Here is a 25,807-nt window from a genome sequence, read left to right as displayed (position 1 = left end):
TTTTCACAGCACTTGTAGTGAATTTTAGGCAGAACTGTCATAAAGGTAAAAATTCCTCTGTTGCATGAGATACAGGAAATCACACATTCATCTTCCTGAACGTCCCTCGAGGTCATCTGGTGTGTGTTCTTAGGCAAGCAGCAAAGTGGCCCCTGGAAGCTTGTCAGAAATGCAACCTTGGGGCCAGGGATTTAGCTCAGTGGTTCCGCCGCCTGCCTTGCAAGCACAAGGTCCTGCGTTCCATCCCCGGTACCAAAAACAAAACAAAACAAGAAATGCAACCTCAGACTTCCCAGGAAGATGATGGAGTGGTGAACAGCAGAGAAACAGCCTCTCCAAGATTTGGTGTCCAGATGCTAGACTATAACAATGTGAGGAAGAGAAGAAGGAAAGAAATGCCTCCCCAGGACCCAGTAAGGATCTGAAGTGAGAATTGAAGCCCATGGGGAAAGTCAAGCACAAGACCTCAATGCAGAAGATGGGGGGCAAGTGGCTCGTTCTCCTTGAACCCTAACTCACTACATGGGAGGGGCAGCTTGAACCTGCATGGTGACTACTGACAACCCCTTCATGGAGAAATGCACCAGTGGATGCAGCGGACTGCAGTGGCTGGTGTTATTCTGGTTCAGACATCCCCCAGGACACGGTGACTGGCTGGTAGCCATCTTGGGGAGAGGCCAACTGAGCTCAGAACTCAGAGCAGCTGTGGGCTGGCTCCATCTTGCAGCACCCAGTGTTGGGGTGAGGTGGAACTGCATTCAAGTTGGCAGGAGGTGAAGAAACAGAGTTCAAGATGGCAGAGAGCCGAGGAACCAGGAGGAGGAACACAGAGTACTGCAGGCTGAACAAATCATATTCCAGCCTCATATCATAGCCAGAAACCAGCCTAAACTTCAGTGGAACTAAAGGTGCAGGCTTCTTGGGATTATCCACTATCCTGCTGTAAATCTATGGCTGATGTGCTGGGATTAATCAACACAGATCTATCTGGGCTGTCTGTCCACTCTATCAGTGACAGAAGAGACATGCCCTTAAGTGGACATTTTATTCTTCATTTTTTGTTTTATTTCTTGTTTGTTTTTATATCAATGTGAACATTTTCCTCATTTTCTTGTTGCTCTGTTCTTGTTATTATTTCTTCCTTCTCTCTTTCCCTCCTGTCTTCACCAGTCTCCCAAAGTTTGCAAAATCTTCCTTTGTCCTCCAGCCTTGCTTCTAATCTCTTCCTCTTCTATTTCTCTATTTTTTCCCCTTAACCCTTTTAAATTTTCTCCCAAGGGTGAAATTGCCATGTTGAGGGCATATTTGCTGTGTATAATTTTCTGGTTTCTTTTAGATTTTGTTATATAACCAGTGTTCATATGGTTAAAAGTGGTAAATTAGGGCCAGGGATTTAGTTCAATGGTACTGCCACCTGGCTTGCAAGTGCAACGTCCTGAGTTTGATTGGCAGTACCAAAAAAAAAAAAAGTGGCAAATTAATAGCACAGTTTGTCATTCTCTAGGCTGTGTTTCATGCTATTGTTATTGCTGATTGTACGTCTTAAGCCAAGGTGACATAACTGCTTTAATCAGTTGTTCTTCCTGGTAGGCCAAGACTGAGATTGCCTAAAGGTCATAAACAATACTACAGGCCAGTGCCAAAGCACCAGGTACTAGGCCAAAAAGGCAGCAACTCATCATCCCCAATACATTGAAGAGATAGGATCTAACAACAGGCTCAAAATCCAAAAGCCAGCCACACAAAGAAGATATCTCTTAGTAGTCCTTTCCTAAGGTTCTAAATACTAGTCTAAAGCTACCTGCCATAAGCAAATTACAACATCAACCCAGGAGTTAAACTAAATATATATATACATATATGTGTGTGTATATACGTATATATGTATATATATGAAAGAAATATATATATATGAATGAAATGAGAAGACACTTAAGCAAGGTGCAACCCCAGACTTCCAGCTCACCAAAGGCAAACCCAGGGGGCAATGAGGTGGAGCAATTTGAAAGCAACCCGCCTGGACCCTCTGAAGTGGTAACAGCAGAAGTAACAAAGTAGATGAATGAGGCTCTAGAAAAAGCAAATCAGAAATAATCTCTCAGATAACTACAGAAATGGTGACTATAATGAAAGACATGGGTAGTGACTCTAGAACAGATACAGATAAAAAAATGGAGGAGCTTAGGAAAATGATGGAAACCATGATTGTCCAACATAGGAAAGAAACGGAATCCATCAGACAGAATCAAACAGATATCCAGGAGATTATAAATTCCATTGAAGGTATACACAGAAGAATGAGTCAATGTAAGGACAGAATATCAGATACAGAAGACAGGACTGCAGGTAGTGATCAAGCAAAGAAAAATTTCTTAAAAACAGCAAGGGACCATGAAAAATGAATCCAACAGTTGACAGATGATAGAAGAACATAAGACTGATTGGAGTCAATGAAAAAGCAGGAGATAGGACAAACAACATAAAAAACCTGTTCAAAGAAGTAATGGCAGAAAACTTCCCAAGCATGGAAAAAGAATTTGACATACAGATAAGGGAGGCATATAGAACTCCAATTAGCCATGATCAAAAAAAAAAAAATCTACACCAAGGCATGTAATAGTCAAAATTCTAGAAATTCAACACAAGAACAGAATATTAAAAGCTGTTCGGCAAAAGAAACAAATAACCTATAAAAGAAAGTCCATCAGAATTACAGCAGATCTGTCAACACAAACATTCAAGTCAAGGAGAGCTTGGGATGAAGTATTTCAAGCCCTAAAAGAAAACAACCTCCAAATCATATTGATGTACAGTGCAAAACTATCTTTCAAAACTGATAGGATACTTCCATGACAAAGAACACCTGAAGAAATTTATGACCATGGAAACAGCACGCCAAAATGTTCTGAAGGACATTCTAGAAAGAGATAATGAGGACTATAACTCCATGAACTCCAACAAAATGAATCCACCAGGCAAGACAAGTAATTAAACAGAGGGAAAAATAAAAGGGAACCAACAACAGGAAAATAACAATGACAAGGATAAGTCAATACTTCTAAGTTATAACCATCAATGTGAATGGTCTCAATTCATCCATCAAAAGAAACAGACTAGCTGGGCCAGGGATTTAGCTCAATGGTTTCACCACCTGCTATGCAAGCGCAAGGACCCGAGTTCGATCCCAGGTAGCAAAAAAAAAAAAAAAAAAGAAAAAAAGAAACAGACTAGCAGAACAGATCAAGAAGTAAGATCCAACAATATGCTGCATACCAGAAACACATTTAATTAAAAAACAAATTCACAGGGCTGGGGATTTAGCTCAATGGTACTGTGCCTGCCTCACAAGTGCAAGGTCCTGAGTTCAATCTCCACTACTAAAAAAAAAAAGAAATTCACAGACCAAAAGTCAAAGGAAGGAAAATACTCCATGTGAGAGGAACCTGCAAAAAAGAAGGGGTAGCTATTATATCTGTAGACAAAGTAGATTTCAAGCCAGGACTGATTAAGAGAGACAAAGAAGGTTACTACATCCTGTAAAGTCAAAAATCCAAGAGGAAGAGATAACAATCAAAAATATATATGCACCAAATACCAGCGTACCCAACTACATAAAACATTAATGGACACAAAAAAAATCAAATAAGCACTAATACAATTGTAAATTTATTTTTTTTGGTATTGGGGATCAAACTCAGGACCTTGAGCTTGCAAGGCAGGCAGCGACACCACTGAGCTAAATCCCCGGCTCGAGCACTAATACAATTGTAAATTTATTTTTTTTGGTATTGGGGATCGAACTCAGGACCTTGAGCTTGCAAGGCAGGCAGCGACACCACTGAGCTAAATCCCCGGCTCGAGCACTAATACAATTGTAACGGAGGACCTCAATACCCCACTGTCAAAAACAGGCAGATTAACTAGACAAAAAATCAAAAAGAAATATTAGAACTGAACCAAACCTTTTGAACAAATGGACTTAGTAGACATCTACAGTGTTCCAGCCCACTACATCAGAATACACATTATTCTCAGCTGCACACAGGATGTTCTTCAAAAGGGACCACATACTAGCTCATGGACAATGTTTAAGTAAATGAAAAGAACTGAAATTATCCCATGCATATTATCAGACCATAGTGCAATGAAATTGGAAATCAATGGCAAAAGAAACCACAAAAACTCCTTAAACACATGGAAATTAAATAATACCCTCCTGAACAACCAATGGGTCACAGATAAAATTAAATCCAGAAGATCACCAATACTTACCTTTGAGAATTAATAAGATGAAAAACGCAGAAGAAATGGTCAGATTCCTTGATACACATGAATTACCAAAGCTGAATCAAGAAGATATAAAAATTCTAAATAACCCAGTATCAGTTAATGAAACTGAAGGTGTAATTAAAAGCCTATCAACAAAGAAAAGCCCAGGCCCTCATGGATTCACTGCTGAATTCTACAAGAAATTTAGAGAAGACCTAATGCCACTACTCCTCAAACTCTTTAATGAAATTGAAAGGGAAGAAATACTCCCAAATTCATTCCTGGAAGCAAGTATTACCCTAATATCAAAACCAGAGAAGGATCCAACCAAAAAAGAGAACTACAGGCCAATCTCCCTAATGAACATAGATGCAAAAATCCTCAATAAGATACTGGCAAACAGAATGCAGTAAATCATCAAGAAGACTATACACCATGACCAAGTAGGATTCATCCCAGGGGTGCAGGGATGGTTCAATTTACACAAATTAATAAATGTAATATACCATATTAACAGAATCAAGGAGAAAAACCACATGATCATCTCAATAGACACTGAAAAAACATCTGACAAAGTTCAACACTCACTGATGATAAAAACCCCATAAAAAAATTACATTAGATGGGTCTTTATCTCAATCTGATAAAAGTCATCTATGACCAACCAACAGCCAACATCATACTAAATGGACAAAAACTGAAAGCTTTCACTCTAAAATCAGCAATAAGACAAAGATGTCCATTGTTACCACTCTTATTCAATATAGTTCTAAAAACATTAGCCAGAGCAATATGACAAGAGAAAGAAATAAAAAGAATAAGGATAGGAAGGAAGAAGTTAAAATATCATTATTTGCAGATGAAGTGATACTCTACACAGAAGACTGAAAAAATTCCACCAAAAGACTTGTAGATTTAATAACCAAATTCAGTAGCATATTGGAATACAAAGTCAACACTGAATATCAATAGCATTCCTGTACACAAATAACAAACACTGAGAGAGAAATTAGGGGCAACAACACCTTTAATAATAGCATCCAAATAAATGAAATACCTGGGAATCAATCTAAAGAAGGAAGTAAGACCTCTACACAGAAAACTACAGTACTCTGAAAAAGGGAGGATATCAGAAAATGGAAAGCTATCCCTTATTCTTGGGTAGGATGAACCAATATAGTGAAAATGGCCATACTTCCAAAATTGTTATACAGATTTAATGCAATCCTGATCAAAATACTAATGGTGTATCTCACAGAATTAGAGAAAACAATCCTAAAATTCATTTGGAGCCAGAAGAGACTTACAATAGCAAAAACAATTGTGGGTAACAAAGGCAAGGTGGGAGGCATCATAATTCCTTACTTAATACTATACTACAAAGCTACTGTGGGGCTGGGGATTTAGCTCAGTGGCAACATGCCTGCCTGGCAAGTGCTCTTGAGTTGGATCCCCAGTACCACAAAAAAAAACAACAAACTACTGTGATAAAAACAGGATGGTAACAGCAAAAAAACAAAAACAAAAACAAAAAAAAACAGACCTGAGGATCAATGGAACAGATAAGAAGGTGCAGAAACAATTCCAAAGATTCTCAGCTACCTCATCTTTGATAAAGGAGCCAAACACCTTCGCTGGAAGAAAGACAGCCTCTTTAACAAACTGTGCTGAAAAAACTAGGTTTCCACATGCTGAAGATTAAAACTAGACCCATTTCTTTCACCATGCACTAAACTCAAATCAAAATGGACCAAAAATATAAGTATTCAAAGAGAGACACTGAATCTGCTGGAACATAGAATAGGTAGAAGTCTAGAAGACAATGGTGTAGGCACAGACTTTATGAACAAAACCCTGATCACACAGGAAATGTGACAAAGAATCAACAAGTAGGATCTCATCTTATTGAAAAGCTTCTGCAGAACAACAACAACAAAAAACCACCAACAGAGTAAAGAGACAGCTGATAGTGGGGGAAAAATTTTGTCTGAGCTGCTTCTCAGACATAGGACTAATACCTAGAATATGTAAAGAACTCAAAAAAAAAAAAATCAGATCCCCCAAATTTAAAGACCCAACCCAAAAATGAGCACCTGAAATAAATAGACACTTCTCAGATGAAGAAGTACAAACAGCAAATAAATATATGAAAAAATATTCAACATCACTGGTCATTTGAGAGATGCAAATTAAAACAACACTGAGATTCCATCTCACTCCAGAAACAGTGGCTATTATTAAGAAATCAACCAATTACTAATGCTGGAGGAGCTGTGGGGGAAAAGGAACCCTTCTCCATTGCTGGGGGGAGTGCAGACTGGTGCAACCACTGTGGAAATCAGTGTGAGATTACTCAACTAAAACTAGAGGTTCCATTTGACCCAGAAATTCTCATTCTTGGTATCTTCCTGGATGAATTAAAAGCATCATACCACAGCGACATATACACTCCTATGTTTATAGCAGCGCAGTTTGCTAAATCTTGGAAATAGCACAAATGCCCATCAACCAATGAATGGATAAAGATTTTTTAAAAATAGAATGGAGTACTACTTTAGATCAAGAAGAATAAGCCTGAGACATTTCTAGCTAAATAGATGTACCTTGAAACCATACTCTTAAATGAAATAAACCAGACACACATGTTTAAATATCACATTGTTTCTCTGGTGTGAGAAAGCAAAAGTGTAAATAAGGACCAAAATGTATAATAGATGTTGAGAAAAAGGGAAAAAATGTTCAAATGTGGAAGGGAGAAGAAAAAAAAGTAAATAAACAACAAAAAAAATGGAAACAAAGCTTTGTAAATAAGGAAGGAAGAGGGATTGAAGGGAGAATGGGAAAAATGAAGCAAGATATATTATGTACAAGTACAAATTCCCTATGATCAATGTTATCATTATGTATATCTAAATTGTACCCCCCCAAAATGCAACCTCTCAGGCCACACCCCAGAAATAATTAGGCAGAATGTGGATTTTAATTAGATCCTTCAGTGATTCACTTGCACATTAAAACTGAGAAACTCTACCTTAGGTTATTCATTTAGAACCAGCTAGAGGCTGGTTTTAATGATCTACTCACAAACTGCTTGGTTTCCTCCACTTTTTATTTTGACATGAAACTTCATGCTGCTCACATTTTTTCCTTTTTTGGGGTACTGATCCCTGGACCTTTGCACTGCGCTACATGGCCAACCCCTTTACATAATTTTAGACAGGGTCTCACTAAGTTGCTAAATTGACCAAACTGGGCTAAAATTTACAATCCTCTTGCCTCACCCTCCCAGAGTGCTGGGATTATAGGGGTGTGCCACCATGCCCAGCTGCTTCTTGTACTTTTTATAATCTAAACCTAAATTTAGCTTTTTAGTTATAGAAACTAAAACACTTTTCTTTAACAAACCACCATTATGTGTTCTCTTTTCAAGCAAGTCTCTAATAGCCTCAAAATTATCACTGGCCTTTTTATTTTATTTTTAAATCACTGAACTTTTTAATCATCCTCAACACCATGGTCCTTATCTGGGTCAATGCAACAATTATGCTGTATAAAGGTCACATTGAACAATGGGGCCTGTATACTATCTACTTATGTGGAAGGTAATATTTTAAATGATAGGAACTATCAAACAAATAATAGATTTGTAGCATCTTTGAATATAACTTTTAATACCTTTGAATATAACCTTTGAATCATTTTTGAATATAACAAATCACCACCATATCTGAGGTTACATTACAGGTCTAATTGAGTATATTCTTAGGTTAGATGAGTTGTTTTATTTTTTCACCTGGGAATGAACTTGGGTTCTTGCGCTTGCGCAGCAGGCAGCTAAACCACTGAGCTAAATCCCAGGCCCAAGTTTTTGTTTTTGGTACCAGGGATCTAACTCAGGACCTCGTGATTGCGAGGCAGGCGGCGGTACTGAGCTAAATCCCCAGCCCTAGATGAGTTGTTCTTTTTCTTTAATTTTTTTTTTTTTGGTTCCAGGGATCGAACTCGGGACCTTGCACTTTCAAGGCAGGCCTAGATGAGTTTTTAAAGGCAATCACCTTTTTTTTTGGTATAGGGCTGGATCTCACACATGCAGCACATGCTCTACCACTGAGTTACACCTCCAGCCACAAAGAAATCTTTACATTTACCCCTAGTACTTTCTCTGAGGCTTCAAAGAAAGTACTTACATATCTGTGAAAGTAAATGAACTTATGGAATTTTTGAAGTTTACTGCTTTTTATAATTGCATGTTCAAGCCCAAATGCCCATCAATGATGAATGGATAAGGAAGATGTGGGGCTTTTTTTTTAATACATGGAGTACTTCTCTGCTAGAAAGAAGGATGAGCTTCCGACATTTATAGCTAAATGGATGGACCCTGAGACCATACTCATAAGTGAAATAAATCAGACACACATGTTTAAATACTGCATTGTTTCTCTGGTGTGAGAAACTGAAAGTGGAAATAAGGACTAAAATGTGTAATAGATATTAGGAAATGGGAAGAAAGTGTTCAAAGGGAAGAGGAACAAAGGAAGAGGGAGAGAAAAAGGAAGGAAGGGATAAAAAAAGTGAAAATAGAAGGAAAAAATGGAAATAAAGCTTTTGTACATAGGGAGGGAAGGAGGGAAATGGGATAAAATAAAAATTTTTAAGAATTGCATGTTCAAATGGGAAGGGGAATAAGGGAGGAGGGAGGGAGAAATAAAGAAAGGGACAAGAAAAAAAGAGAAAATATTAAAAAATGGAAACAAAATTTTTGTACATGGGGGGGATGGGAAAAAAGAGGCATGATGTGCCATGTACAGGTACAAATTCCCTACAAAGAGTGTTGTCATTATGTATGCCTAAGATGTACCAATAAATGTTTTGTCAGAAAAAGTGAAAAATTTAAAAATAAAATTGTATATAACTGTACATGTTTTTGAAGTCAATTAAAGGTACCTTAAATCATTTTGGTAGTGCTTCATTTCTCATGTAGTGACTCTAGAACTTATATTTAACCATGTTTTTCCTTCTATAAGTATTAAGCACTTATGTCTCCCCATGCTAAGTGATGCAGTACACAAAGAACAAGATACACAGTCTCTGTGTATACGATTACACAATTCTTTAGCTGCAATCTTCAACACATTTTACATAAGAAAAATGAGATCTAAATATGTTTCAGGACAAGCTCTTAAAAAAAAATGTGACAACTATACAAAGACTTAAGCAAGAGTTTTATGAGGAAGGACAGAGACAGTATTCTAGGCAGAGAGGTAAGTGTGTGTGGGAGGGACCTGAGGCAGGAAGAGACCAGGACCAGCCTGGAACTAAAAGAAATACAGGTTGGGGCCTCATTCAAAGAGAAGACTGGCTACAGATGAGGCTGGGGCAGCTGAAGAAGTCCAGACAACGCAAATCATGTTAGGATTAGTGGACTTTGTCTACAAAGCAATGGGAAGCTACTAGAAGATTTTAAGTGGTGCATACAACCTGTCTTTGCATTTAAACAAATCACTACCTGCTTTGTGAAAACTGGACTGGTGGGAAGGAAAGCAAAGTAACATGGACAGGCCAGTTAGGTTATAACTGCTGTCACTGGGGCCTGGACTAAAATGATAGAAGGAAGATGGAGAGAAACGGAAAGGCTACCAACATATTTAATAAAACTAGGCTGGAAATGGGGATGAAAAGAATGTCAGAAATGATTCTCTGATTTCCAGTGTGAACAATAACCTTCACTGGTAGAAAGTTTGAAGTTAAATTGTTATAAGTATCTAACTATATATATCAAGCATGAGAAGTGATTTTAATTGGAATTTAGAGATTTTAGACTGAAATATACAACAGGTGACCTAAAACTATGCTATACAGAACCTCCCAAGGATGCAGCTTGGATTCTAAAGGAAACTGCTAAGTAGAATGTCCTTGAAGTGCTCCCAACACCCGTTATATGAAGAACAGATTTTTCTTTGTGAAAGAATCAAACGAGATTGAAAACTATTAACGAACTCTAAGATCTGGATGTCCTTAACAAAAAATAACATATTCTAAAAGGAGAAAAGACCATGCTATGCTTGCAAAATTCCTGTGGGAGGACTTTGTCTAGAAATTATGCTTTCTGTTTCATGCTTCACATTCAATAAACATGTATCAGTCATCTATTAAGTACCAGACACTCCTCTAGGCATTGGAGGTGGAGAAGTAAAGACACGGAGGGCCGAGTGTAATGGTACGTTACTGTAATCCCAGCACTCTGGGAGGTTGAGGCAGGAGAATTATAAATTCAAGCCCAGCCTGGGCAACCTAGTGAGACTGGGGTAACTCAGTGTAAAGGCCCTGGGTTCAGTCCCCACTACTACAAAACAAAAAAACAAACAAGAAAAAGACAGAGGCCTTGGGTCTTAAGAGCTTACATTCTAGTATACACTATTTTAGAACAGAGATTATTAAGTTTCTCTATAGTGATATACAGAAATTATATGCAGTAATATACTGTTAAATTGACACAAATATTACAGCTCACTAATTAGAGGCATAACTGGAAAATAAACTGTTCTGTATTAGACAATAGCCCATCTCTTAGAATCCCAAGTGTTTTTTTTTGAAGCAAAACATTTATTGGTACATTTTTGATATACATAATGACCACTTTCATCATAGGGAATTTGTACCTGTACATGACACTTGCTTCTCCCTCTTTTCCCATTCCCTTCTCCTCCCCTTGACCCTCTTCCTTCCCCTCCACATCCGCAAAAGCTGTCTCCAGTTTTTCTTTCTGCTCTCCTTTTGTTTTCTTGTACCCACCCCCACCAAGTCCCCTTCTCACTTGAACATAGAATCCTAAATTTAAGCAGGTTAAGGAAAACCAACTCTGGGCTGGGGATTTAGCTCAGTGGTTCCAGCGCCTGCCTTGCAAGCGCAAGGTCCTGAGTTTGATCCCCATTACAAAAAAAAAAAAAATGAAGATAGCCAGGCATGGTGGCGCATGCCTGTAATCCCAGCACTTGGGAGGCTGAGGCAGGAGGATCATTGTGAGTTTGAGGCCAGCCTTGGCTACATAGTGAGACCCTGTCTCAAAAAAAGCAAAGCAAAGCAAAACAAAACAAAACAAAAAATAAATGAGAAGTAAAACAAAAAAATAAAAAAATAAAGAAAAGCAACTTTAAGGTACAATTTGAAAACTAAATTGAAATTAGAATACTAAATTAATTACAGCATTTGAGCCAGAAATACAATAGAAAAACACAAATCAGAGCAGGAGATTTAGCTCAGTGGTTCTGGCACCTGCCTCGCAAGTGCAAGGTCCCGAGTTTGACCCCTGGTACCAAAAAAAAAAACAAACCTGGAATGAATCCAGGAGAGCAGGAAAAGCAGAAATCAAATCCCATGACCCTCCCCCCAAAATGAAAAACAATCATTTAAAAAAAAAATGATTTATAAGGACCGGGGATTTAGCTCAGTGGTGTGGCTGCCTGCCTCGCAAGTGCAAGGTCCCGAGGAGTTAGACCCCTGGTACCAAAAAAAAAAAAAAAAAAAAAGATTTTGAATTCTAGAGGACATAAAGAAACAGGATGTATCCTCAGACCAGTGTAAGTGACATAGCTGAGAAACAGAAACACAGATTACTTCCTAGGTTAAGAAGGAATAAACTATTACTTAACTTCATTCTAAATTTATATCCAGTAAGGAGAAGATTCAAAAGTTACAAAATGAGATTTTAGTGAATGTAAACTCCATAAAGGCAAAATTTTTTTTGGTACTGTGGATTGAACTCAGGACCTTGAGCTTGCCAGGCAGGTGCGGTGCCACTGAGCTAAATCCCCGGCCCACATAAAGGCAAATATTCACAGGGTAGACACACTTCTTTTCCACAGCTTGGTGCTCAACAAGCATGAGCTGTTTTCAAACCTCTTCATGCCAGTCATACCTGTTACTATAATTGCACAATTTAATTACATGTTGCTCCAACTATGAAATGACAATTGTAACAGTTACTTCTATGAACATGTAAGTTAAATGCTGTTTTTGGTTGTTTTTTTTTTTTTTGGTACCGGGGATCGAACTCAGGTCCTTGTGCTTGTGCAGCAGGCAGCGAAACCACTGAGCTAAATCCCCGGCCCTTAAATGCTTTTAAAAATCCAAAGACTAGCTGCTAAAAAAAAGATATCAAATTATGTAAGGCAATCACTTTACAAAATTTAAAAAATTTCCAAAGCCTAGATTCTATACTCAGAATAATTTTACAAATATATAATCTCTTAATTTTAGAGAAACAAAATTGGAAATAGTACATGAGATACAGCACGGCTATAAAAAAAAGAAAAAAACATGACACAGTTGTCTAACTCAAAGAAGGTACTGATCAATATCAAATAAATATTTAAAAAATTTAAAAAAATATACATATGTACTAAGTCAAAGTAAAATGTCTGAGATGTATACTTGTCATTTTGTTCTTTTTCTTTTTTTTGAGACAATCTTACTACGTACTTGAGGCTGGCCTCAAACTGACAGCCATCCTCCTGCCTCAGCCTCCCGAGTGCTAGGATTACAGGCGTGTGCCATCATGCCCAGCTTGCACTGGTGATTTCTCAGAATCCTTTCTCACAGTCTTTCGACTTACTTGCCTGATCATATTAGCTAAGAAGAAGCCAGGCGTGGTGGCGCATAGCACTTGGGAGGTAGGCTGAGGCAGGAGCATCACTGTAAATTTGAGGCCAGCCAGGAGCACATAGTGATTTCAAGGCCAGCCTGAATTACATATCAAAACCCTGTCTCAAAAAACAAACAAAACAAAACAAAACAGATAGATAAAAGGGAGATAACCTCAGGGGTCTCAAAGGTGTTTTTATTTGAAAAAAAGAGCCTATTGCTTGGCTTCATACTATTTTACGGTTCAGTCTGCAAAAATCAAGTCTGTAAATGGCACATACCCTTTGAAACACAACAGAACATTTATTGATGGTATATCCATGACCCCTCTGGTCTTCAAGGCCCTGTTTGTACATTGAATTTCATCATTTATGTAGATGTTTATTCTTGCCTTTATCTTCCCAAGAGAGTTTCCAGGAATAGTGAAGACAGAAAATTCTAGGGTTATCAAGATACAGAATTGCAGTTCTACAGGAATGCCTCTGGGACAGAAAAGTGCCTCCAGGGTACTGAATCCCTCTCTAGTAGAGGCAGCACAACCTGGGCAAACTATCTTAAAAATGTAGTTAAGAGTCTACTCTAGATAAATGAGCAATAGTGAGGTTCCAGGACATTTTGTCTTACCTTTTTCTTCTTATCTTTAAATTGCTTGATCAATGTGAGTACGTGTTCAACAAGAAACATGAAATACAAGCCTCCTAGAGCTGTCAGACCTTTCCAGGTAGAATCAAAATAGGAACTTTCTTCTATGTTTTGAGAAGACAGATGACTGAAAAGTGGGCCTCTTTTCATTTCCATTGATTGCTCTTCGTGGCTATGACTGTGGTGGTGATTTGCATGAGACTAAAAGCAAAATGATACATGTTTTGTAAGTTCATTAGTTTCACACATTATAGAAAAACTGGCCAAGATAGTGGGGTCAAATCTGAAATCATTCAGAAGTTGGAAACCGATGGGATACACTTCAGAGTTGAGGGGACACTAAAAAATAAAACGAACCATAGGCAGCTAGCTATCTAGAGTTTAACATATGTTATGTACTATGGTATGTACTAGAATGGGTCTATTAGCATAAAGAGATACACTGCCCAGAATACATGTGACAAGCTGAAGTAGCCACAATTAAGAGGGAACTGCTAGATATAACCGGCATGTCACATTTATAGCTCATATTCCCAACTCAAAGGCTCATACCAGTATCCTCAGACTAGCCATGTAAGAAGCCCAGCAGGCATCTCAGGCCTAGGTACATTGACCTGGGAGCCTGCAGCTGAGCACTGGAGTAACTAACTACTGCTACTGTATGTTAGGAGCACACTGAGATTACAGAGTACACTTCTTATACATGCCACTTTGTGTGGCAGATACTTCTGAATATCTGTTGTCTGGTGCTCAGGGAACTTGTCATAACAAAATAGTTTTTCATTACTGAAGAGAACTTGAGATTTATAATGTTCTAGGAATAGAATGATTTCCTTTTCCACTACCTGAAAATATTCAAAGGAAATTTTATTTTATTATTTTAATTTTTTTGGTACTGGGGATCAAACTTGTGTCCTTGCGCTTGTGGGGCAGGCAGCGGCACCACTGAGCTAAATCCCCGGCACTATAAAGGAAATTTTAAAAAATGAGATCCAAATATTTTCTGCCTGAGACTTATCCTACATATTTAATGGAAAAGTAAATTCACTTTACCAAACTTCTTAAGAATTCACTCATGTCATGAATCTCAAAATATACACATAATTCAACTCTGACGAAAGTCTCTGAGCTTCTTGGGTACATAAATGGTCACATATTTTATTTCCGTAGCAACTACACACAGAGATAAGCAGATAACTCATTGTTGCAGTCTGATACAGTACTAACATCTGAGCAGAATTTTCTACTTTTAAGTAGGGTCAAAAACTACTTAGTAGGGCCAGGGATTTAGCTCAGTGATTCCGCTGCCTGCCTCGCAAGTGCAAGGTCCTGAATTCGATCCCTGGCACCAAAAAAAAACCTATTTAGTAGATTCCTTTTCTTTTTTTTGGTGCCAGGGATCGAACTCAGGGCCTTGCGCTTGCGAGGCAGGTGCAGTGCCACTGATTTACATCCTCAGCCCTATTTAGTAGAGTCCTTTAAAGAGAAAAGCAAAAATCCATGAAGATATATAATAAGATGCAGCACAAAAGTGCCGCTGTTATTGAAAATATTTTCAAATTAACTTCTTTAAGCCAAAATTTTATTTTTTTACTTTTTATTAATTTTATTGGTATATTTTAAGTATACAACATAATGACATTCATCATTGGAAATTTCTAAGCCAAAATTTTTTTGGGAGGTTCCGGAGGATCGAACCTGGGTCCTTGTGCTTGAGAAGCAGGTGGTGGAACCACTGAGCTAAATCCCCAGCCCTAAACCAAAATTTTAATTTTTAATAGATATTGGTATAAAGAATTCTAGTACAAATCAAATATCTGTAAATATTCTCAATTTTGAATAATAAAGGACACGAGGACAAGTTACTGTACTTACATGTGGAAGAAGGTGTAATAAAGCATCACCACTCAAAGTCCCAACGGCCAATGCCACAAGGAAACTTAGGAGAAATTTGAAAAACACCCGATTCATGAGAGGCACCAAGATAACCCCCAGCAAAGACAGGACACTGATGATGGAAATGGCTATAAAGCCACCAACCCAGGCTGTTAAAACAGAGCAAAGGAAAATCATGCAATTAATAAAACTTTTACAGAGAGATTTCTGGACAGTGGCACAATGCAACACGTAAGAGCAAAGAAGTTAAAAAGAAACACAAATTTAATGCATACAGGCCTATGACAATAGCATAATAACTGAAAAACTGTTGCTGGGCCAAATGAACAACCTGACTGGTAATTAAGAATCTTTCAGGTGAGGAGGGTAAGTTGAAAATTCTTCAAATAGGGGTGAAAGGAGGGGGAGAAAGTTTCAGGCCTCTAGCTCACTTAGGGCCTGAACCTTCAGATTCCCAGAACAGCTAAATTATGAAAGAAAAGAGAAAAATATTTTTAAAATAATACATCTGAAAAGGAGCAAGAAGGAAACCAGAAACTCAAAAAATTTCCCAGTAAGCAAAACAATTATTTCTTCTTTATAGCTTTTGAGCAATGTGACATATACCACATCAGGACTTACCCTAGTTTCACAATAAGAACACACCAGAATTAGGTCTCTAAGTAACAGAGTTCACTCTGACCCTTCTCCCAAAAAGTGTAACATGATACAAAAACCCAAGTTTGAGGTGATCCTAACCCATCCTTTGGGATGATCTCAGATAAGGCATCATCTTAAGTTTTATTTTCTGACATTTTTTTTTAAGGAGAAAGCTAACAACATACTTGCTTTCTTCACATTTTGGGGAGAGATATATCTGGAATCATGATGAAAAATGAATAGGTTGATATAAATATAAGAAGTATAACATAAATATATCTATTGCAAGTTTTTTTTTTTTTTTTTTACATAAAGAGGCAATTCTACCTATTTGTAAAGAATAGGTTTTTGGTGGGATTTCAGCCTTCTTCTCACTCGTTGAATGAATCAGACAAGATCTGGCGTCAATTTGATTGATAATGGCTGGGCAGACATAGCTGAACTCCGTTGCATTCAGTGGAACCTGGATGCTCATGCCATGAGACATAAGCAGCTTTGATGCATTGAAACACTGAAGGAAACAAAGCAGTGAACATTATAGAAAGCCATTCCCATCAGAGAAAATGTAGTTTGATCACATACCCTTTCTCTACTAAAAGTACTTCTTTAAGTCAACACAACTTAAAATCAACTTCTGGTTTCAGTACTTTGGAACTTTTGCCTCTAGCTATGTGGAGGAAGTGACACTGTGGTAGTATGCTCCCTTCTGCCTGAGAGAAGTGGTTAGGTCATTAGTCACACAGGGAGAAAACCTCAAGTACAAACAGCTTGGGGATAAATGAAGATTCACAAGGCTGTTAACTCATTACATAAACCTATTAAGGAAATGAGCTTTAATTCTGACATAGGATTCAGTAGGGATTGAGAAATATATTTTAGTACTAGCTATCCTATGTGGCCTCAACAAGCCCAAGACATGTTTTTCCATCAATGACTCTACTTGAAAACTCAGCTCAGTTCTGACTACATACCTGGCAAAATAATGTTCTACAGCGGGAGGTTATTAAATTATGCAGATTTCTCTTGCAGTGCTGGTTAATAAAACAAACCTGTCTCAGCAGGCAGATGTTTTCAACAATTTAACTGGGCAACAACCTTGAAGAGAAATTCCTTTAGGCAATTTAGCCTTCCCTCCAAAAACAAAACGAAACAGTAACAAAAACTCTGCCTGTTTCTTGTGTTCTGTAAAGATATTTCAAACTCCCACAATTCTTGGACAACACCATTAAGAAGAAACTTCATTACCAGTTTTTGCTATGGTTATGACCATTGGTAGGATTATTCCAAACTTATCTTAGTACAGGAACCTGCTGCTTGGAAGTACTCAAGTTTTTATTAAAGTAAATCAATCAATTCTTTTTTTCTTGATATCGTTCATTCAAGGTGAAATAGGTGGAGTTTGGAAGTATAATCTAGAAAAACCAGATGAACTCTGAACCTTACCAACCAGACTTTGAGCTTATCTAGCATGAAGTTCTAGGTAGCCACTTCAATTTTCAATTACTCTACAAATTACTCTTAGCCTTTTGCTAAGGAGGCCACACTACCCTTGCTGTCCTTCAGCCTGTTCAGCCACACTTTTTTCTAAAACATGGATTCTAACGCCTACTTTTCAACATTTCCATTTTCTATTTTTTATGAATATTCTCTTTTAAAACATTTCTCCAAAAATAACCTTAATATCTTGCTGTGTGCATTTTCCATTTTGTACATATTAAAAAAAAATTCTAGAGCTGGGGATTTAGCTCAGTGGTTTCACCGCCTGCCTTGAAAGTGCAAGGGCCCAAGTTTGATCCCCAGTACCAAAAAAAAAAAATTCTAGCAGGCAGCTAGAATTTCACCAAAGATCTACTCCCCAAGTTATGTATCAGGAATGTTTACAACATGGTAGGCTTACTATGTCCCAAGTACCTTGCAAGAAAGAAGAAAAATTTCCTTCAATAAATTTACTGTTTAATTTTACTTTATATTCCTTACAACTAGAGATAAGAATGGCAACAACAAGACAGACAAGCAGGTATATTAAAGTAATGAAGAGCTTTTATCTTACCTCCTGAATATTGTCATTTATGTTTCTCGAATACATGAAGCCCTTTCTGGGCTCACTCACAGACTCATTGGTTTTCCTACCAACCAGCAGTCCCACCCAGCTCCTTTCTGTGATGCTGGGTGGGGTGGAACTGGTTACTTCTTTGAGGAGTTTTCCAGGTTTTGGAGTCTCTATTGTCTCTAGAAAGTGAGTTCCTTCAGAGACAGTGTTATACACGGTTGAGGTCACTTCACCAGCACTGACAACCTCCTTGCCATTCTTTCTACCACTGGCATGTTGCAGGCGGTGAGATCCTTTCCCCTGGCTGTTTCTACGATCTTTACCTGAACCATCAGAGTCATGGTCTGGACAAACAGCTTTCCGATTATTTTTACCAGAAGCAGCATGATTATGATGAGTGTGACGATCATGGTCAGAGTGATGCTCATGGTCATGGTGGGTATGGATTCTTTTAATCTTTTCTATGCCTATATTCTGAAGCAGTTTTCTGAACCCTTCAATTGACAAGGAATTGTTCTCTCCATAGCGGTAGAAAAGCTGCTGTAGATGATGTTGCCGAGAGGTCACTGCTGTGTCAACATTAATGCCAGATTCCCAATTTAGATTAATTTTCTCAGTGGTCTGAGAGAAAGCAGCAGCTGATTCTAGTTCATGAAGGGAATTTGTGACCAACAAGGCAAAGGTCAGCACCAAGATTACAGATAAATTCCTCGCCATTGCACCTTCCTAGAAAAGAGGAAAAATAAATTCTTGACCCACTTCTAAAACAATTTGAATTTAAAAACTTCAAGCTGAAAATTAACATCTAATCAAATAATCAAAGTTTACAGAGCATCATCTGGTGTGGTGCTAGGTACTGTGAAGAGGCACAGTCCTAAGATTTCTCCTTGCATTGCTAAAGTGGAGAACAGTGAGTGCCCAGAGACTGTAATCAGTACTATAAAATCAAGAATAATTCAGAGACAAGAGAGATCCACATGGTCACAGACACACTTCAACTTCTTAGTGTACTGAGAAAATGATTTAAAACCAAACCAAACCTAACTAACCACCCCATCACCAACATTTCATAAAAGAACCTTTAAACACCAAAAAAGCAAAAATTATCTCAGAATTCGTATTTAAAATTTTTTCTTAAACTGATATATTCTCCTGATATAAAAATCCATTTAAGGCCTCTCTTTCCCCCCATCCCATTCCTCAAAGTTGTTCAATTTTACCAGGTTGTTTTCTTTTTCACGTATCAGTATATTTTCTCTTAAATGACTGTATAATAGTTCTTTAAATAGATTAAAATTCATGAAAACTCACTGTATTGTTCCTACATTGCTACAAACCTACTACTATTACCCATTCACACAATAGTATATGAAACCCAAGGAGGAGTTAGGAATCCAGGTGGGGCTTGAGAAGTCAGTTAAGGAGAGAAAGGTATAGTCAGATCACTGGAGAGAAGGATAGCTCAGGACCCACTAGATATCCAGCACTAAGGACAGATGGTTGACAGTACCAAACTCATGTATCCAGCGAAAGATCCAGAGGTTGGGTTTTGTACCAAAAAAATAAAAAACAAAACCTGGGGCAACCAAACCCTACTACTTGCAAGGCTGTTCTTACCTGAGCCAGGCTCTCACATTCATGATCTCACCTGAAAAGCTGGTAACATCTATTGTGCAAGTTGAACAAGGAAAACAAATGTACGTTAAATTCAAGTGTTGCTCAAGCCCTCATTGCCAGAAGGTAACTAGCCTAGAACTAGGTTCCTTACGGAATCTTAGGGGCCTGAAGTTTTTAGCTTCTTTTGTTTTGAGACAAGGTCTCACCCTGCAATCCTGATTGGCCTTGAAATCACTACAGCCCAAGTTGGCCTCGAACTTGCGGTCTGATCCTCCTGCCTCAGTCTCCTGAGTGTTAATTATTACAGGGTTACGCCACCACGCCTGCTTTGGTGGCCTGAAGTTTTACAAATTCACTTAACAGGCAAAAGAAAACCACTAAAAATCATTCCCAGGAGTTGAGGCGATGCTCGGAGTGGGTGGGGACAAGCACGGGGGCAACTCCAAAAGGCTCTGCGTCTTCCTCTGGGAGGATGCTGAGGGCGATCGCGGACTGGTTAGAGGATCTCTTCCCCGCAGATCTGCGTGGATTGGACAAAAAAAAAAAAAAAAGCCTAAAGAAAAGGCCTAGGATAACACGGAGAGTGGAGAAAACGGAAAAGAGGACACAAAGCTTTGCTTCCGTCACGAGCTTTTAAAACGCGTCAGTACCTTCTTTGAATACAGGATGAGAAGTACAGCCCGTCACCCCAAAGTATTCTGTTGGACCCCCGAGGCCCATTTGGGCATCCCAAATCGGGAAGTCCAGCTCTTCAGGGCGAGAGGGCGCCGGTGGAGGACTCTCCCACAACATCCCTTCTCTGCAGCCCCCCGATCGGCGGACCCTGGGTCGCGGGGCTCCCTTCCCGCCGCCTCCCAGACCTGCGGAACTCACCTCTCCGCCGCCTCGCCGTCCCACGACCGGGCCCCACGAGCGGATTCGGTTCCCCGAAGGAGTTCCGGACGGTGGGGACGGGCCCGCGGTGGTCTCTCGAAAAAGCCTTTACACCGTGCGCAGATGCGGCGGTCTACTGGGTCCCACCAAGCGGCCTCCAAGGGCCACGCCCAGCGCCCTCGCCTCCAGGAGTCACAGCGCCTCGAGCCGCGCAAAGCCGGGGACCGCCGCCTCCCGCAGCAGGCACCGCGGCGCACGCGCAATGCGGCTCTGGAACCCCCGACTCCACCGATCCACTTTTCCGCGCCTTCCTAGACCCTCGGGCTCGCAAAAGGCGGGGGAGCAGGGGCGCCGAGCCGGAGGTGCCTGCAGGGTCTGAGTGGACCGGATCACTTAGGGATCCTTTATTCCGAACCCTTCTGCGCCCCTGGGCTTCTCTGAGGCCCGAGTGTGGCTGGAAAGGGGCCCTCGGAACAGCTCGGTCTGGTGATGGGAGCCGGGCCTTGAGGGGCAGCCCTGGCACTAGAGCACTGGTCTTTCTTTGGGGTCCCGAGGTACTCCAGTGGGACGTGCCTCGTGCGCGGGGCCACAGCCCAAGAGATGGTAGCTGAGAGCCGCTGGCCGGAGAGATACAAACTGGAAAGTGCGGCGTCGCGCTCGCGTAGGCGAAAGCTGTGGCGAAGCACAAGGCCGGCGAGGGCGAGAGCGGGGGCGGGGGCGGGGGGCCGAGGGGGCGGGGCGCTCACGTCCCGCCCCCAGCGTCTCTGAAGCGCCGACCGGCTGTCGCCGCCCAAGAGGCTGTTGCGGGAGTAGTTCCGCTCCCTGGGCGGAAGTGCGCGCTTAGGTTTCGGCTGCCGACCAGCCGGCGTCATGGTGGTGCCTGTGCTAGAGGCTGCTCACGTGTTTTGCTGCCCGAATCGGGTGCGGGGAGCCGTGAGCTGGAGCCCTGGGCCCGGAGGACTTCTGGCCTTTGGCACGTCCTGCTCGGTGGTTCTCTATGACCCTCAGGTAAAATCATGGTTGGATGTCCTACCCCCTGTGCTTCTGAGGCCGAACCTGTTGGGCACACTTGGGGCGGGGCTATAAATTGCCTTGCAGACCTCGGAGAGCCCGTGGCTGTGTAGTCCGCCCGGGGAAGGAGGCGTTGCAGGGACCCTCCCGTGCGCGCGCTGGTATCGCCCTCTGTTGCGCGCGGCATCCGTCGAGGGACCTCGTGGCCCGGGTCCTGGCCGTGGTCTGTGAGCTCCGCGCTGAAACCAGACGAGGAGATCCTTATCTGAAGCCGTCCCACGATCTGTAGTACTATTCAAGTATCTATTTGGATTTTAAAATAATTGAAATTTAGGTATGAATTAAAGCCATCATCCCATAGATGGAATCTCAGCTCTGTATTTCCCTCAGTGTGAGGGAACTTGTATTGAATTTCAAATAAATATTATCAATTTTTTAAACTAGGAGAATGCACAGTTTAACGACTGTCACTTGGGGAAAGGTTCATAGGGGATGGGGCTCCTAAGCACTGCTTTTAAGCCAGAAGTTATCTATTCCCAGAATTTGTCAGTTTAAAAAAAAAATTACCACACTCCCTACCACATTTCTCAAGTAAGTAATTTTGCATGCTATCCAAGTTTTACTATCATACCATTTCCCCTGGTTAATTAGGATGATAAAGTTATTCTTGTATCTCAATAGGCGTCTCAAACAAAAAATATGGGAGTCTCAGTATAAGGGTAAAATGCAGACATAAGCCAAATTAAACCTCTTTTTTTTTTTTTTTTCCGTACCTGGGATTGAACTCGGGTCCTCGTGCTTGTGCAACAGGCGGCGAAACCACTGAGCTAAATCCCCAGCCCTTAAATCTCTTTTTAAAAAAATGAAATGCAGAAAATTAAAGTGCAGTGCAGATGTCCATGCATTTCTTATCCTACTGCTTTATTAGTTTGATTTAAGTCTATTCTCATATCTTTTGCAGATCCAGATTGCTATATGAAATATTTTTATTCACTTTTTTGTATCTTGAATTTGCTTATCACTTCTGGTTTTTGTTTCTTGTTAATTGCCATGTATTTTTTTTTTTTTGCCATGTATTCTTAAGTAGCAAGAGAAAGCACGTAAAACCAAGGAAACACTTTGTAATTACCATCAACCAAGGACTAAGTCATAGAAGCCCATCTTTGTGCAGCAGTTCAATAGATTTGTTGCCATGCCTTCCATCAGATTTTTAATGTTAACTTAATGGCCACATTAGGGGATTTAAACATATAAAAAAGTACTTTTTTGTTAAATATTTACTGGTTGAGTGTTTAATTAAACATAGGAATAAGGGCAAGTTAAACGTTAAAATGAAGTTTTGGAAATTATGGTTATTTAGCATCCTTTGAGAATCCTGTATGAACTAGCATTCTATGGAATAGAGGATGATGGCACAAGGTAATGTGTATTTACCCCTTTCTATTAAGGAATTTAATCTAGGGGGAGAGAGAATGGAATACAGCCCACGTGTGAAACATTAGTTTCTATGTATTTGCCTCTGTGGCCCTTTTCCCCTGCCATGAGAGTTCTGGTTGGCATATAAGCAGACATAAAGCTGGTGCTGTTGACAGCAGAGAAAGGAGCTGTAAAGAAGAAAGTAAAGTAGTCTTAAAATTAAAATCTTTAGACGTGAGTGAAGGAAGGATGCTCAAGTGTGGCATGATTTGGTAAAAGCAGCAGGCTGAGGATCTGTTGGGACCCTGGTACACCTTGCAGGGATCCCTTGGACCTTAGTAGTTGTGTGTGGCTTCAAGACCTTGTTTCACTAGGGCTGAAGAACCTGCCACAGGATCAGCCGTAGCATGGAAAGTGAACCATGAATTTGTATACCCTAATTATGAATTCCACTGTCGAAGGAGTTTTTGTTAATGAAACCCCCAAATTCATGCAAGCATAGTAAAAGTAGTCCCCAAAGCCTGTGGAACACAAGGAAAAGGATGCTTCTCTAGCGTCAGAGTGTCAAGGTGAGAAGAAAGGAGTGTGTGAACACTGTGGGAGAGTAAGTTGAACTAGGCAGATGCAAACCTTGGAGCTCAATGTAATGAGAACACAAAACATTAGGAATGTGGAGATTGTTGAAAAGTAGGAATGATCTAGAGTGAATGAAAGGGTTAAGCCACAGTTAATAAAGTTTTACCAGTCAAGGGAGGCAACTATGTTGATGTAACTTCCATCTTATTACTATTAAAAAACACAGAAATCTGATTTTATTAATTTAATTGCTCTGTAGCATAAATTTACTAATTGCTGTTTTCTTCTCTTAAGCAAAGGGTAGTTGTTAGCAACCTGAATGGTCACGCTGCTCGAGTCAATTGTGTACAATGGATTTGTAAACAAGATGGCTGTAAGTATTAACCTGATTGTTAAAGGCTGATCTCAGTTGTTTTCTGAGAAAGTATGGTTAATCATTTTTCTTTCAACCCATCTCTTTAACTTAGCATTACTTTATGCAGTGTTTTGTTTGAAAAATAAAAGAAAAATGGTATGCCCAGTGAAATATCTGACCTGTCTTTTCAGTTTGTAGAAGTTGAAGCACAGATAACACAGCAGTGTTTAGGGTGAAGATAGAGACACACTTTGACTGTGGCAGTACCCTCTCCTACTCTACCCCTCAAAAGCCCACAGCCTTTGATTAAAAACCTGTAAGTAGGATGTAGGCTGAGACTGGCATTCAGAAGACCCAGCTTCCCGATCTGTTTCTGTGACAATCTGTTGCTTTTTTAAAATGCAAAACAGTGCATCTCTGTTAACCCCAGTTTGCTCCACCTGTTAGTAAGGTACACATAGGCCTAGATCAGAGATTCATGAGGGTCAGAATTATTTTCATAATAGGACCAAGAATTAGTCATAGTTTTCAAACATATCTGTTACATGCATAGTGGAGTTTTCTAGCAGCCATACGATGTGTGATAATGGGATAAATTAAAATACAGAAGCAGATACAAAAATCCAGCTGTAGTCTAATATAATCAGACATTGAGATTTGCAGAAATGTGAAAGTGTCTCTCCTTATGAACTTTTTGTTCTGAAATACATTGGTGGCTTCCTCTCACCCCTATGAAAATATTATTTGTGTTAACATACTGTGGGCTTCCTCATTATTTTTATTTTTTGGTACTGGGAATCAAACTCAGGACCTTGTGCTTGCCAGGCAAGTGTGGCGCTACTGTCTCATTTCAAAGTTAGCTATTAAATATTTTTCAAATTTTTCAGTTTTAATTTCTAATATACTTAATATTAGTAACATGGCCCATATAATCAAAAGCTTTTTGGGATCCTCAGAATTTTTTTTTAAATAATTAATTACATTTTCTTTGCTAATACTGGGGATTGAACTCAGGACCTTGAGCTTGCAAGGCAGGCACAGCGCCACTGAGCTAAATCCCCATCCCTAATTTTTTGTATTTTAAAAATGTTTTACTAAAAAAAAAAATTAAAACAAAACAACAACAAAAAAAGGGCTGGGGATTTAGCTCAGTGGTTTCTGCTGCCACCTCCTGCGCAAACTCAAGGACTGGAGTTCGATCCCCAGTACAAAAAAAAAAAAAAAAAGTATTAATTGGGGCTTGTGCATTTCATCTTTCCTTTAAAGTGATTGAAGGGCCTGGGATTTAGCTCAGTGGTGCAGTTGCCTGCCTCATAAGCACAAGGTTCTCAGTTTGATCCCTGGTACCCCCCCCCCAAAAAGTGATTAAAAATAGCAGGAAAAAATGAAACAAAGCATTTGTACATAGGGAGGGGAGGGGGCTTGAAGGAGGGAATGGGATAAAATAAAATTTATTAAAAAAATAAAATACGGCCAGGGATTTAGCTCACTGGTTCCGCCGCCTGCCTTGCAAGTGGAAGGCCCCAAGTTCAATCCCCAGTACAAAAAATAAATCAATAAATAAAATAGAAGTGAGGTTACATAAAATGAATTACATGTGTATCATTGCAATCTGTAACTATTATGATTGATTTCCTCTAAGAAAAGGACTCTCCGTAGATATAGTAATTTAGAGATCCTTTATGGCCATTGTGTTAAGGACATAAGATTTCAATAATACCATTTGATATTCTGAAGATGTCTGGTTTCTTAATATACTCTTTTTGTGTACCTTATTACACTTATTCTCAATGTCATGGAAATAAATGGCTTAATTTCTATGA

General features: G+C 39.6%; 2 protein-coding genes across 3 annotated transcripts in view; one reads left to right on the top strand and one right to left on the bottom strand.

Annotated features, from left to right (window-relative positions):
- Slc39a6 (solute carrier family 39 member 6) overlaps nt 1–20,815 on the bottom strand; it is a 32,854-nt gene extending 12,039 nt beyond the window's left edge. Inside the window, exons 1-5 of one of the 2 annotated variants that reach the window (XM_004855226.4) lie at nt 20,627–20,815; nt 18,137–18,862; nt 16,414–16,597; nt 15,427–15,596; nt 13,534–13,752 (exon numbers count right to left, since the gene is read on the bottom strand). In XM_004855226.4, the coding sequence (XP_004855283.2) occupies nt 13,534–13,752; nt 15,427–15,596; nt 16,414–16,597; nt 18,137–18,853 (1,290 nt within the window). In that variant the 5' untranslated portion in view covers nt 18,854–18,862; nt 20,627–20,815. Of the gene's footprint in view, nt 1–13,533; nt 13,753–15,426; nt 15,597–16,413; nt 16,598–18,136; nt 18,863–19,753; nt 19,924–20,626 lie in introns of those variants that run through there. The other variant, XM_087193312.1, reaches the window with a different exon arrangement.
- Nucleotides 20,816–21,441: 626 nt separating this feature from the next.
- Elp2 (elongator acetyltransferase complex subunit 2) overlaps nt 21,442–25,807 on the top strand; it is a 44,166-nt gene continuing 39,800 nt past the window's right edge. The window contains exons 1-2 of the mRNA XM_004855227.4: nt 21,442–21,634; nt 23,924–24,002. Of these exons, the coding sequence (XP_004855284.1) occupies nt 21,497–21,634; nt 23,924–24,002 (217 nt within the window). The 5' untranslated portion in view covers nt 21,442–21,496. The remainder of the gene's footprint in view (nt 21,635–23,923; nt 24,003–25,807) is intronic.

This window comes from Heterocephalus glaber, unplaced genomic scaffold (genome assembly GCF_053883595.1).
Source record: "Heterocephalus glaber isolate CG9 unplaced genomic scaffold, H.glaber_assembly_v1.0 deba00000331, whole genome shotgun sequence".
Taxonomy (NCBI): Eukaryota; Metazoa; Chordata; class Mammalia; order Rodentia; family Bathyergidae; genus Heterocephalus; species Heterocephalus glaber.
This window is presented reverse-complemented; position numbering and strand designations above follow the sequence as displayed.